At 45.3% G+C, this 14,931-nt stretch overlaps 1 protein-coding gene across 2 annotated transcripts in view; it reads left to right on the forward strand.

Moving 5' to 3' along the window:
* Positions 1-251: 251 nt before the first annotated feature.
* The window catches only part of PRSS23 (serine protease 23), a 71,738-nt gene continuing 57,058 nt past the window's right edge, over positions 252-14,931 (forward strand). The window contains exon 1 of one of the 2 annotated variants that reach the window (XM_056561394.1): positions 252-273. Coding sequence is in view for 1 of the 2 variants with exons in the window: in XM_056561392.1 (XP_056417367.1) it covers positions 7,821-7,907 (87 nt within the window). In the remaining variant the exon portion in view is untranslated. Of the gene's footprint in view, positions 274-7,811; positions 7,908-14,931 lie in introns of those variants that run through there. The other variant, XM_056561392.1, reaches the window with a different exon arrangement.

Here is a 14,931-nt window from a genome sequence, read left to right on the forward strand (position 1 = left end):
GATGTATATAGGATCGGTCTTGGTTTTGCTGGTTACTTTATATCCTTCTGTATATAGTGACTCATGCTCCTTTGATTATCACAAATATGTCAGTATTTCTAGAAATATTTTCCCCATGCCTCATATGCTGATATTGTGTTTACACAACTGTGCTCCTACTGTCCGGGGGGGGACATGGAGGAATATGGCGGGCCCGCATGTCATCAGAAGGACGGGATCTTGGGATCGTGCCACCGGCTCTACTAAGCCTCTTCTCTCCATGAAAGGGTTAATGTAAGTGAAGCTCAGTCTGTGGATGGGTTGGATGAGGTCGGGGGCTTATACATTGGTATTAGTAGGATATTGTACCAAGTGCGTAAGCGAATTGCACAGCATTGGTTGTGCCCCCCATCCATTATATCTGTGCCCCCCACCCACTATATCTGTGTTCCCCACCCACTATATCTGTGCCCCCCACCCACTAAATCTGTGCCCCCCACCCACTATATCGGAATTGATTGCAAAATTAAATCATATCATTAGACTGGAAAAGGGTGTATATCTTAAGCCATGCATAAATTTGAGTCCGTATGGGGGCCATGGATTGATACCCCTGGTCTGCCATCCACCTACTTGTGAAGAAATCCCATGGAGGTGTTTCTGGGGGGATTGGGGGGTCTCACAAGGGTAAAAAAGGGTACTCCGCTGCTCAGTGTTTGGAATGAACTATTCTGAACACTGGAGCCGGGAGCTCGTGATGTAAAAGCCCCGCCCCTCACAATGTCACACCCCTCCCCCTCAATGCAAGTCTATGGCAGGGGGCGTGATGGAAGCCACGCCCTCTCCCATAGACTTGCATTGAGGGGGCGGGGTGTGATGCAATGAGGGGGCTATGATGTCAGCAGCGGAGTACCCCTTTAAAGGGGTATTCCAGGAAAAAAACTTTATATATATCAACTGGCTTCAGAAAGTTAAACAGATTTGTAAATTACTTCTATTAAAAAATCTTAATCCTTCCAATAATTATCAGCTGTTGAAGTTGAGTTGTTCTCTTCTGTCTGGCAACAGTGCTCTCTGCTGACATCTCTGCTTGTCTCAGGAACTGCACAGAGTAGAAGAGGTTTGCTATGGGGATTTGCTTCTAAACTGGGCGGTTCCTGAGACACGTGTAATCAGAGAGCACTTAGACTGAAAAGTGCAACTCAACTTCATCAGCTCATAAGTGTGCTATTTGATCTTGCACTTTTTCTCATGTGAAGTTCATACGGTTTATCTATATATGTTTTTTGTAATACAATACAGGAATGTGGGTGCACTACTGTGGTAGATGTATACAATGACATTGGCTATCCCTCAACACTGAAGTAAAATTGAGACATTCGCCAGTGTATCCTTATATGAAGGACACACCAGAGCCCGCACACCAACGCCAAGGTTTCTCAAATGGCGCGGGACCTAACGCTAACCTACCTGTGCATGAAAAGCAAAAACCAGGGGCCAGTGGGCAATTACAGCAGCACTAGGTCGACTTACAGCCTGCTCCCAGTTACCTCCAGTGTGACTGAGCACACATACAATGGAAGGGGGGAGAGAGGCTACAAGCCCCACCCAAGTTGGCTGATATAGGTGCATGGCCTCACAGGTGCAACCCTAATGCTGCCTGAAAAATGTTCAAGGCGCATTACATATGGAGTTTACACACCTCCAAGTATAAATTTTACTCAAATGGCTGGAGGTGCTCAACCCCAAATGCAATTGTGCATTTATACTGGGGGAGCAGATCCTGCCCTTGTAGTCCGTTGCTAGGGGCGATCCCCAGCATAAAAATGCATACAATGGGGGATGCCTACAGCGGACTACAAGTGCCACAATAGAATCCTACACCAGATAGACGATGTGGATGTGTAACATATAGAATAATACAATACAGGAATTTAGGTGCACTACTGTGGTAGATGTATACAATGACATTGGCTATCCCTTAAAGGAGTACTTTGGAGCAAAGTTATTTTATGGCATTGCACAGCTAGCACGAAGTTATATAATAAAGTCAATTACCTCAGTAGTCTCGCTTGCACGCATCCTTGACTTTTACGATATCCGGAAGTACAGCTTGTCTGCCAGAATTATGAATTTCGTTCCCCGACCGCGGCCATCTTTGTAACAAAACGTCACCACTCTCAGTCTTCTCCTCTCTAAGCCTGCCCCCCTCACCGCGATCCAGTCACTCCCATCCTTTGCATATTCATATAGTCTTCGTTTGCACAGCCGTCATTGGCTGGGCTGTGCAAACGCATCAGAATATCCTCCGCCAATCAGCGTGATCCGGCCGTGCGTGCGCACATACCATCTCCTTTGGACCGGACATGGGATAGCTGTAGGATACTATCAGCGCGATCCAGGCGCGCATGCGCACATACAATCTCGCCGGGACCGGACGTGATAATTGTAGGCCAATGATATCCCTGATAGTTACGCTGGCGTAACTAACAGGGATATTCTACAAACGACTTAGTAACTTTTTTTTATCATACAGCTATATCTACGCTGGGAGCCGAGTGCAGCGGTGGAGCTCCCTTTCATTGGTGCAGGGGAGTGGAGGGGGAGGGAGACAAAGATGAAAGGGGTGTGTTTAGGGGTATGTGCGGCAGCGGGGGCGTTTTTATTAAAATTATTAGGTAAGAGAGAGGGGAGGGGTTGAGGAGGAGGGAGGCACGGAGGGACAGGAAATTGTAGCAAGGCAGCATGGGGGATGACTATTTTTACGTCATCCTCCACACCACCATAACCAGGAAGTAGCAGAAAATATGTGGCCCCGCAGTGGGAGAATGGCTGGACCGATTTCAGAAATAAGTACATGCGCAGAGAGGTACAGCCAAGGGGAACATTTGGGGGGTATACATTTTTAAATCAGAGTACTCCTTTAACACTGATGTTAAAATTAAGACATTCGCCAGTGTATCCTTATATGAAGGACACACCAGAGCCCGCACACCAATGCCAAGGTTTCTCAAATGGCGCGGGACCTAGCGCTAACCTCCCTGTACGTGAAAAGCTATGTTTTTTGCCTTGACCATGCTTTTCGCTTGTGAGACAATTCATTGTATTGCACTGTACTATTTCTAACAAAACTGTTTTCGTTTTCCCTGCTGTGAAGGACGGACACGGGGGTTGGGGGGAAGGTTTCTGTATGGGTGGGATGGGTTTTCTGGGTTTATGTTTCGTTTTTTTTTTTTTGTGTGCTGTTTGTTTTGTAAAAAAAAAAAAAAAAATTCAATAAAAAATTTTTGATTAAAAAAAAAAAAAAGTAAAGTTCAGTCACGGTATAGTAAATGTTCTTCCATCCTGTAAAGTCCAAAACATGTGCGCTGGATCATCAATTCCCTTTTTTTTTTTATTGTGTTTAGTGTTACTGCCAACACTGCATATAAATAAATCCGTATTATTGTATAATGAAAAGCTCAGCAAATCCTAACTATCCAGTGTATTCCTGATCATTTCCAAGATATCTGCTTGTTGTCAATGAAAGGAACCAACCTCATTTACATTCGGTGTACACAGTGAGTACAGCTCTGGAGTATAATACAGGATATAACTCAGGATCAGTACAGGATAAGTAATGTAATGTATGTGCACAGTGACCTCACCAGCAGAATAGGGAGTGCAGCTCTGGAGTAGAATACAGGATATAACTCAGGATCAGTACAGGATAAGTAATGTAATGTATGTGCACAGTGACCTCACCAGCAGAATAGGGAGTGCAGCTCTGGAGTAGAATACAGGATATAACTCAGGATCAGTACAGGATAAGTAATGTAATGTATGTACACAGTGATTTCACCAGCAGAATAGTGAGTGCAGCTCTGGAGTAGAATACAGGATATAACTCAGGATGAGTACAGGATAAGTAATGTAATGTATGTACACAGTGACCTCACCAGCAGAATAGTGAGTACAGCTCTGGAGTATAATAGAGGATACAACTCAGGATCAGTACAGGATAAGTAATGTAATGAATGTATACAGTGACCTCACCAGCAGAATAGTGAGTACAGCTCTGGAGTATAATATAGGATATAACTCAGGATCAGTACAGGATAAGTAATGTAATGTATGTACACAGTGATCTCACCAGCAGAATAGTGAGTACAGCTCTGGAGTATAATACAGGATATAACTCAGGATCAGTACAGGATAAGTAATGTAATGTATGTACACAGTGACCTCACCAGCAGAATAGTGAGTACAGCTCTGGAGTATAATACAGGATATAACTCAGGATCAGTACAGGATAAGTAATGTAATGTATGTACACAGCGGAGGAGATTTATCAAAACCTGTCCAGAGGAAAAGTTGTCCAGTTGCCCATAGCAACCAATCAGATCGCTTCTTTCATTTTTAACAAGGCCTCTGGAAAATGAAAGAAGCGATCTGATTGGTTGCTATGGGCAACTGGGCAACTTTTCCTCTGGACAGGTTTTGATAAATCTCCGTCAGTGACCCCACCAGCAGAATAGTGAGTGCAGGCTGACTCTTTCCTATATGCACCTGTCGGGGAACACCTATTAAAACATGTTTTTCCCCAATCATTTGCACTTATTCTTCTCTGCATACTTCCCATAGAATGTTATTATGAGAATTCTCCATGTCAACGTGTCTCCCGCCTCGTGCAGCTATCAGGATTTCCATGTCGAGTCCAGATCGTGACCCATAACCGGCATTTCATGGAGCTTCACATTTTCCGTCCCCTCATAATGGATAACAAATGTGTGTTACTTGGTCTCCGGCAATAAGGGCCACGTATGGAAAATCTGCATCACAGTCTATGCCAATGGAGGTGTAACCTTGATAAATGGCCTTCACCCTCCCTACATGGAAATGTTAGACGCTGACAGCTGTGATTTTTTTTGGATTCCCACATTTTACTGAACAAATAAGTAGGAAAAACAGATATGACTCAACTGCATCCTAAAAAACAGGGGAAGACCAGAGGGAGAGCGGGGGCAGACAAAGTTTCCTCTGAGTCACCTTGGAGGCCGAGGCGCAGTATAGCAATAATCCATCGCTCTCACATCTGATAAACGTATCACTAGGTTCTCACGTTGTGTCGGAACGCTCCTTAGTCAGCACCAACAAAGGGGGTTTAGCTGTGGGATTTACCCGAATCATGTGCTGCCAGGAACAGCGCCCGGCTGTAAGGCGATTTCTTTTGCTAAATCTCAGTTTTAAAGGGACGGCAGACCCAATATCGGAATAAAAATACAGTGGTCCCTCAACATACGATGGTAATCCGTTCCAAATGGACCATCGTTTGTTGAAACCATCGTATGTTGAGGAATCCGTGCAATGTAAAGTATAGGACAGTGGTCTACAACCTGAAGACCTCCAGATGTTGCAAAACTACAACACCCAGCATGCCCGGACAGCCGTTGGCTGTCCGGGCATGCTGGGTGTTGTAGTTTTGCAACATCTGGAGGTCCGCAGGTTGTAGACCACTGTTAGAGGAAGTTGTACTCACCTGTCCCCGCCCCTCCGGACCGTCACCGCTGCCCGGGATGTCGCCGTCCATCGCTGTCACCGCGTCTCCGAGGTGTCACCGACGTTCCGGCAAGGCCTCTGCTTCCCCGGCATCAGCGCTCTCCGTCGCCGCCATCACGTCGTTACGCACGCCGCTCCTATTGGATGACGGGACAGCGTGCACAGCGACGTGATGATGACGATGGAGAGCGCCGAAGATGCAGGGGATCCCGAAGAGTACGCACCGGAGCCCCGAGGACAGGTAAGTGATCGTCAGGGGACCACACGGGGCACCGTAAACGGCTATCCGGGGGCAGCTGAAGCAGTCTGCGCTGCCGGATAGCCGTTTATGCGATGGCCCCGACATAAAAAAGCATCGTATGTTGATGCTCTGAGAGGCCATTGCATGTTGAAATTATCGTATGTCGGGGCCATCGTAGGTCGAGGGGTCACTGTACAGTTTTTTTAACACCTTTCCATGACCATCTGGCTAATTCTCTACATCAGACAAGGGACTAGTTCAGTGGTCTCTGGACCTCCAGCTGTTGCAAAACACAACTCCCAGCATGCCCGGGCAGCCGTTTGCCTGTTTAAACTCAGGTACCTCCCCCTTAACTAAATGTACCCTACCCCTTCCTTTTCCACAGGCAATCAAGCAGGATTAAAGGGGTATTCCGGGATTTTTTTTATCTGACTATGCTACAGGGGCTGTAAAGTTAATGTAGTTTATAATATAGTGTCTGTACCTGTGGTTGATGGTTGGTCTCACAATTCTCATGTGATCTTTGCTCCAATGTTAACTTTTTCCAACATACAAAATAAGTGTTGTCTCTGACTTTTCCCAGGTTGCAGTGCAGCCCGAGACATTACATCACTAGTCAGGTGTTGAAAGGGAGCCTGTCTGTGCTTCAATGAGTGGCGTGACTGGGTGGGAGATCATTCTCCACAGGCCTGCAGGGAATTGCAGTTTCAAGCACAGCACGCATGGAAGGGAGCCTGGCTGTGCTTCAATGGGTGGGGTGGTTGATGTGTGGGAGGGACAAAAGGGACCTCACACTTACAAACAAGGGATCCTGGGACTTGTAGTTGGAGGGAAAGAACTCCAACAGGAAATAGCTATTTCACAAAAAGAAAATATACAGCCATTTAGCTCCAAGACAAGTAGGGATCCATCCTAAGCATATCTATTACTCTTTGGCAGGTAAGTATTAAAGTCACCTTATGGTTGATAATAGATGGCCCTTTAATAGATGTCTTGATATTAAAGCGTTTTGCACATCCAGAGCTTTGGGTTGGTCTTTTTAGACAGGTCCTGGGTTGGTCAACTCGTCGTGGTCTCGCCTTCACTTCTCCACGGTTGGACCGGGCGGCAGCATTGAATCCTCTATGGCTCATCAGCTCTCTCTCTCTGCCTATGACATGTGCCGCATGCAGCCGTGCGTTTGCAACTGCAGCACCGCAGCCGGCCTAAAATTAAAACTGCACTCTAGTGGCTGCCAGTTTGGCCTGTGTGGTTACATAATACAGACAGGGCCAGTGTTAGGGGTAGGAAAAGAGGGCATTTGCCCAGGGCCCCCATCCACCAGAGGGCCCCCTGCAGCTTCCCTGACTCGCATGGGTTGGGCAGAGTGCATCAGCAGCAGCCTGCATTATTTGGGAGTGCACCTCGCTGTAGCTGATTTCTGATAACAGCAGAGGTTCACTCCCAACTGCAGTGTGTGCTGCCAGTGCTCTTCTCCTTTAAGAACTACATGTCCCCGGCATTAGGTGATATGAATTCCACACCACTGTAGTGTTATTGATAACTATGCATATAAATATTTTGTGTGTTTTTAGAGGGGACATATTTCTTGTGGCGTGTGCCCCTGATTGTTTAAGACGATAGCAAAGTTCCCAGCATGCCACTCTACCTGAATTGGCTGAAAGTGACTGTATTGTTGTTACAATATTTTAGCATTTGGGGCCCCACTTTTAGTTATTCCCAGGGCCACACTTTGTCTAAAACTGGCCCTGAATACAGAAAGGCAGCTGTGAATGTGGTGTATCATGGGGCAGCATTTCTGCCGTCCCCTTTGAACTGCGGCCTTAGGCCAGAGTCTTGTAGGCCGGGGCCGACCGATCTCGAGGAGGAGCTGAGTCCATTCTCTTCCAGCTCTCTGTCACTTGACTTGGATTGACTAACAAGGTAAGTCTATGGGGCCGTCCTGATCTCATAGGCCCTGATTTATCAATCTGTCTGAGAGAAAACCAGGAACCTATCACAGCTCAGCTTTCTTATCTTAGCTTGCTCTGGCAAAATGAAAGTGAAGCTGTGATTGGTTGTTATGGACAAATCCCAACAGTATGTCTCCGACAGTTTGATAAATATGGGCCATAGAGCGGGCAGAGGAGCGCGTAGCAGAGGAGTGCAGGTATAAATCTGTGTTAATCCCTTATATGATGGGGCGCATCACGTATAGCGCAATCTGCTTTCTATCTCGGGAAAGTCAATGATAAGAATCCAGCACTGCAGAGGTCTCATCAGCGACACATCCATTTGACATATTGCTCTGCCTGGTGATTTGTTACAGATGTGCTGCTCACATTTTCTTGCTTACCTGCTGTCTTATGGCTGCTTTTAAAGGGGTACTCTGGCCCTAAGACATCTTATCCCCTATCCAAAGGATAGGGGATAAGATGTATGGTCGCTGGGGACCCTCGCAATCTTGCATTCAGCACCCACCTCGGGCTGCTGTGTGACGACCATGGGACCGGAGTATCGTGACGTCACGACTCTGCCCCTGTGTGATGTCACGCCCCGCCCCCGCTATGCCAGTCTATGGGAGGGGGCGAGGCGTGACGCTCACGTGGCGAAGTCCTGACGTCACGATACTCCGGGCCCGTGGTCGTCACGCGGCAGATTCTGAGCTGGCAGCGCGGCGTGCAGCTCCCCGAGGTGGGTGCTGAATGCAAGATTGCGGGGGACCCCAGCGATGGGACCCCCACAGTCAGACATGTTATCCCCTATCCTTTAGATAGGGGATAAGATGTTGTGGTGGCGGAATTGGGATAAAGCCTTGTGGGGGTGTAGGGTAGTTAGGGTGTTGCTGTTCGGGATAGTTAAGGGCGCTGTTAACCCTTGTCACTCGTGACGCCAGGGTGAGGGTTAAATGTTGTATTCTTGGTAGGCCTATTGCCACCCTTTCCAAGAGCAATAGGTGATGCAGAAATAATGCAGATTGTCCACAACCGCTGTTAACTGAAAACTTGCAGGAACTTTTACTGAAGAATTTCTGTACATGCAGCAATAGTAACAGTCCTGATAACAGAGTCTCTGTGCATATAGCTGAGCAGCGATTGACAGTTGGTTGGGATCAGTTAAGCTCAATTTAGCTTCTTAAGAATTGTATAGCAGAGATCCACTGGATTTAGGGGTGCGTTTAGGTCCAGTGATCCTGTGATGAGTAGCAGGGAATTGCTTAGTCTATCCGCTATGCTAGAGGCCGAGGCCGCAACGCTTTGGCCTAGTAAATTGTCTTGTAAGCTGCGGAGGTCCTACCTCTTCCAGACTCAGCAACCCAAGAGAGCGATCAAGATGGCGCAGGTCCCTTATATGGGCAGGGGCCGGCTGTTTTGGATTTGTCTGTAACAACTGTCACTCACTGTTACAGTGCATTGTGGGTGAACACCTCACAGGAACCTCCAAAGGTCCTGTAGCAAAACCATAGAGTTCTAACCTAATCACATGACCCGCAGGTCCTGCTACGCTTGAATAGGTAGACAATTAAATATATACATGTTTATATACTTATACTTATATGAACTTCTATACAGTCACTGACTAACTGAGGAGTGACAAGGGGAAAACTACAAAAGAGGGACCCCGACGTCCTAGGGAGTCTGACTATGGGGACCTCTACAAAGGTAACGTATAAAATAAATATGAATGCCTTGTTTGTTGAGTATTAGCAGTAGTGTACATAAAGCAATGCATATAGCAAATATTGGTGTGGGCCTCCTATTATGGTGTCTGATATTGCCCCCCAGGGCAGAAAGGTCTGGTATTTATTTCCCTTTCTTGCCCCCTCCATCAATCTTCTGATGCAGTTCCCTGGAGAGAGGAGTTCAGCACAGTTTCTTACCAATGCAGAAAGGAATGGGAGCAACCAGGACGGGGGTCTCTTTCTCTAAGGGCCCCATAGCAGACGCATGGCCTACCACTATGGTATGTAAGCCATTGAGTATTAGGTAAGTAGTCCCCATGTCTCAATAGAAGTCCAGGCTGATGCTCTGTCCCCCATGCTTTACACTGCAGCTCCGTTTATTCAGATAAGCTATCATAGAATGATTTTAGACTATTAACAACTAAACTAGGAATAGGTTGTTAGGTAACATCTTCACACAGAGTCAGGCGAACCTTGGATCGATTGCCTTTATATTTAAGATGCATCCGGACCTCCCATAGCTCTTGAATTAAAGCCGGTGAAGTTTTTTTTTTTTTTTTAAATCAACTGGTGCCTTAAGTTAAACAGATTTGTAAATTACTTCTATTAAAAAATCATAATCCTTCCAGTACTTATTAGCGGCTGAATACTACAGAGGAAATTCTTTTCTTTTTGGATTTCTTTTCTGACTGTCCACAGTGCTTTCCTCTGTCCTAGTCAGGAACTGTCCAGAGCAGGAGAAAATCCCCATAGCAAACCTCTCCTGCTCTGGACAGTTCATAAAGTGGACAGAGATGTCAGCAGAGAGCACTGTGGTCAGACAGAAAAGAAATCCAAAAAGAAAAGAATTTCCTCTGTAGTATTCAGCAGCTAATAAGTACTGGAAGGATTAACCCCTTAACAACGCAGGACGTAAATGTACGTCCTGGTGCGGTGGTACTTAACGCACCAGGACGTACATTTACGTCCTATGCATAACCGCGGGCATCGGAGCGATGCCCGTGTCATGCGCGGCTGATCCCGGCTGCTAATCGCAGCCAGGGACCAGCCGGCAATGGCCGACGCCCGCGATCTCGCGGGCGTCCGCCATTAACCCCTCAGGTGCCGGGATCAATACAGATCCCGGCATCTGCGGCAGTGCGCGATTTGAATGAATGATCGGATCGTCCGCAGCGCTGCTGCGGGGATCCGATCATTCAGAATGCCGCACGGAGGTCCCCTCTCCTTCCTCCGTCCGGCTCCCGGCGTCTCCTGCTTTGGTCTGTGATCAAGCAGACCAGAGCAGAAGATCACCGAAAACACTGATCTGTTCTATGTCCTATACATAGAACAGATCAGTATTAGCAATCATGGTATTGCTATGAATAGTCCCCTATGGGGACTATTCAAGTGTAAAAAAAAATGTAAAAAAATGTAAAGTAAAAAAAAAGTGAAAAATCCCCTCCCCCAATAAAAAAGTAAAACGTCCCTTTTTTCCTATTTTACCCCCAAAAAGCGTAAAAAATAAATTTTAAAGACATATTTGGTATCGCCGCGTGCGTAAATGTCCGATCTATTAAAATAAAATGTTAATGATCCCGTACTTTTTTAATACATTTTATTTTAAAAAATTATAAAAAATTTATTAAAAGTTTTTTATATGCAAATGTGGTATCAAAAAAAAGTACAGATCATGGCGCAAAAAATGAGCCCCCATACCGCCGCTTATACGGAAAAATAAAAAAGTTAGAGGTCATCAAAATAAAGGGATTATAAACGTACTAATTTGGTTAAAAAGTTTGTGATTTTTTTTAAGCGCAACAATAATAGAAAAGTATGTAATAATGGGTATCATTTTAATCGTATTGACCCTCAGAATAAAGAACACATGTCATTTTTACCATAAATTGTACGGCGTGAAAACGAAACCTTCCAAAATTAGCAAAATTGCGTTTTTCATTTTAATTTCCCCACAAAAATAGTGTTTTTTGGTTGCGCCATACATTTTATGATATAATGAGTGATGTCACTACAAAGGACAACTGGTCGCGCAAACAACAAGCCCTCATACTAGTCTGTGGATGAAAATATAAAAGAGTTATGATTTTTAGAAGGCGAGGAGGAAAAAATGAAAACGTAAAAATTAAATTGTCTGAGTCCTTAAGGCCAAAATGGGCTGAGTCCTTAAGGGGTTAAAGGGGTATTCCAGGAAAAAACTTTTTTTTTATATCAACTGGCTCCAGAAAGTTAAACAGATTTGTAAATTACTTCTATAAAAAAAATCTTAATCCTTTCAATAATTATCAGCTGCTAAAGTTGAGTTGTTGTTTTCTGTCTGGCAACAGTGCTCTCTGCTGACATCTCTGCTTGTCTCGGGAACAGCACAGAGTAGAAGAGGTTTGTTATGGGGATTTGCTTCTAAACTGGGCAGTTCCCGAGACACGTGTCATCAGAGAGCACTTAGAAAGAAAAGAACAACTTAACTTCATCAGCTCATAAGTACTGAAAGGATTAAGACTTTTTAATAGTAATAATTTACAAATCTGTTTAACGTTCTGGAGCCAGTTGATATATAAAAAAAAGTTTTTTCCTGGATAACCCCTTTAAGATTTTAGAAGTAATTTACAAATCTGTGTAACTTTCTGGCACCAGTTGATTTAAAAAAAAAATTTTTTTTTGCACCGGAGTTCCCCTTTAAAGGGGAATGCTGGTACTTTTCTTCTCATCCCCTATGCACAGGATAGGGAATAAGTGTCTGATTGCACAATCCCCTGTCTGGCGTTCTGAAGATTTGTGTTTAGGACACCGGCTGTCCTCGTACACAGAGCAATGGTGATGGACATGCCTCCTTCATGCACTGTCTATAGGAGAGGTGGAGATACACATGTACAGCGCTCCTGTATCTCTGTCTCTCCCATAGACAGTTCAAGGATTATCACAAGGATTTTCAGGGTGTGGTGCCCATTTGGGTTGTCTAGGGGTTGTGTGTTTGGTCATTTGGTTCCTTCAAGCCAAAACAAATGTCCAGAGTAGGAGCAAATCCCCATAGCAAACCTCTCCTGCTCTGGACAGTTCCTGACATAGACAGAGGTGTCAGCAGAGAGCACTGTGGTCAGACTGGAAAGAACTACACAACTTCCTCTGGAGCATACAGCAGCTGATAGATACTAGAAGGCTTAGGATTTATATATACAAGTAATTTACAAATATTTTTAACTTTCTGCCACCAATTGATTTGAAAATATTTTTTTCCACCAGAGTACCCCCTTAAAGGGGTACTCCGGCCCTAAGACCTCTTATCCATTATCCGAATCTTGGATATGGTGGATATGCCGAATCTTGCATTCGGCACCCACCTCTTTGAGCTGCACTCCGTGCTGCCAGCTCACAAACTGCCGGGGGGGCGACCACGGGGCCGGAGTATCGTAACAACACGACTCCGCCCCGTGTGACGTCACCCCGCCCCTGCTATGCAAGTCTATGGGAGGGGGCGTGACAGCCATCACGCCCCCTCCTATAGACTTGCATAGCGGGGGCAGGGCGAACGCAGGGCCGTTGTGGACCCCCACAATCTTGAATTTGCCCCGCCCCCACTATGCAAGTCTATGGGAGGGGGCATGATGGCCTATCCTTTGGAAAGGGGATAAGATGTCATCGGGCCGTAGTACCCCTTTAATACCCCTCTCCCTTGTGCACACTCCTGCCTGTATTGGCAATGATAAAGGCAAATTTGCTTCTTGAGGCTGCAGGAAAGCTGAATACATTTTTAGAAACTTATCATGAAATGCCCTGTAATAACCTCCAGGGATCATATTTCTGGATCTGCTTGGATTAATATGGTGCAGGCGGTGAATGGGGGGTGTCCTATAGGACAGAGCACACCTGCGTCTCCTTCATAGTATGAATACAAGGGCTCTGCTGCACCTGGATTTCATCTACAGTAACAGAGGCAAAACGGGAATGATACGGAATGGAAGCGGCGGATGATTGCGAAATATGAGCCGCCTTATTCTATCATAAAGGACATTTATAGAGGGTTCATTTATGGACTTTTTCTTTTTTTGGAAAAAAATATGAAATTAATATTTTAGTGGACTTTTATAAAAAAATGTTTTAATTGTTTGGCTTCTGTAGCTTCTATTTATGAAGGTACGTGACAAGCTGCAGAGTCCTGTTTACTGACCTCTTCTTATGGTTCCATCTCCAGCCGCCACTATCAGTTCTCGAATGATCATCTTTGGTTTCATCTTGCCTGACCTAAAGCTGGCCTACACGGTCGACAGGTGTCTCTCCCGATCCCCTCATACACATGCATGTTTGGCTCGTTCAAGCATATGTTCTCAATTGAAAATGAGTACGTTAAGCTTCTGCAAGTGTTCTACAAAGTCAACCTCATATTCTGACCTCATATCCCAACTTTATATGCCGTCCTCATATCCCATCCTTATATATCCCATCCTCATATCCCAACTTTATATCCCGTCCTCATATCCCATCCTTATATATCCCGTCCTCATATCACGTCTTTATATATCCCATCCTCATATCCCAACCTCATATCCCTTCCTTATATATCCCATCCTCATATCCCAACCTTATAGTCCTACCTCATACCCCGTTCTCATATCTGTCCTCATATCCCAACTTTATATCCCGTCCTTATATCCCAACCTTATAGTTCTACCTCATACCCCGTTCTCATGTCCCGTCCTCATATGCCGATCTCATATTCCATCTTCACAATCCAACCTTATATCCTAACCTCATTACCCCGTCCTCATATCCTTTTCTCATATCCCATCCTCATATCCTGTCATCATATCACATCCTCATATCCCGTCCTCATATCACATCCTCATATCCCGTCCTCATGTCTGGTCCTCATATCCCGTCCTCATATCCCGTCCTCATATCCTGTTGTCATATCCCATCCTCATTTCCCGTCCTCATATCCCGACCTCATATCCTGTCCTTATATCTCGACCTCATATTCCATCCTCATATCCTGTACTTATATCCTGTCCTTATATCCCAATCTCATATCCCGTCCTCACAATCCGATCTTATATCCTAACCTCATTACCACGTCCTCATATTCCGTCCTTATATCCAGTCCTCATATCCTGTCCTCATATCCATCCTCATATACAGACCTCATATCCCAATTTCATGTCCTAACTTAATATCCTCTCCTCATATCTTGTCTTGCAAGCCGGACTGACACATTCACCTGGAGATGCGGAGCTTGTGGAATAAGGTAGGGCTGAGCTGTGATGAAGAGATTGTGGTTGAATGACCTGTAAGGGGAGAAAATTGTGTTTTTGGCCAAAACAATTAAAGGGCTGAAAATAGAAGGGGCATGGCTTGCAAGCTGGACCAACACACATACCGTGAGATGCAGAACGGAACTTGTAGAGTAAGGTAATGGAAGTCCCATAGATTTGCATGAGACTTTGGACAAAAACTCCAACCCTTTCAAATAGGGATAGGTTAGGGTTAATTTATCTTTCCTATACTTTTAGTTGACATATGC

The sequence above is a fragment of the Hyla sarda genome, chromosome 2 (genome assembly GCF_029499605.1).
Source record: "Hyla sarda isolate aHylSar1 chromosome 2, aHylSar1.hap1, whole genome shotgun sequence".
In the NCBI taxonomy this organism is placed as follows: Eukaryota; Metazoa; Chordata; class Amphibia; order Anura; family Hylidae; genus Hyla; species Hyla sarda.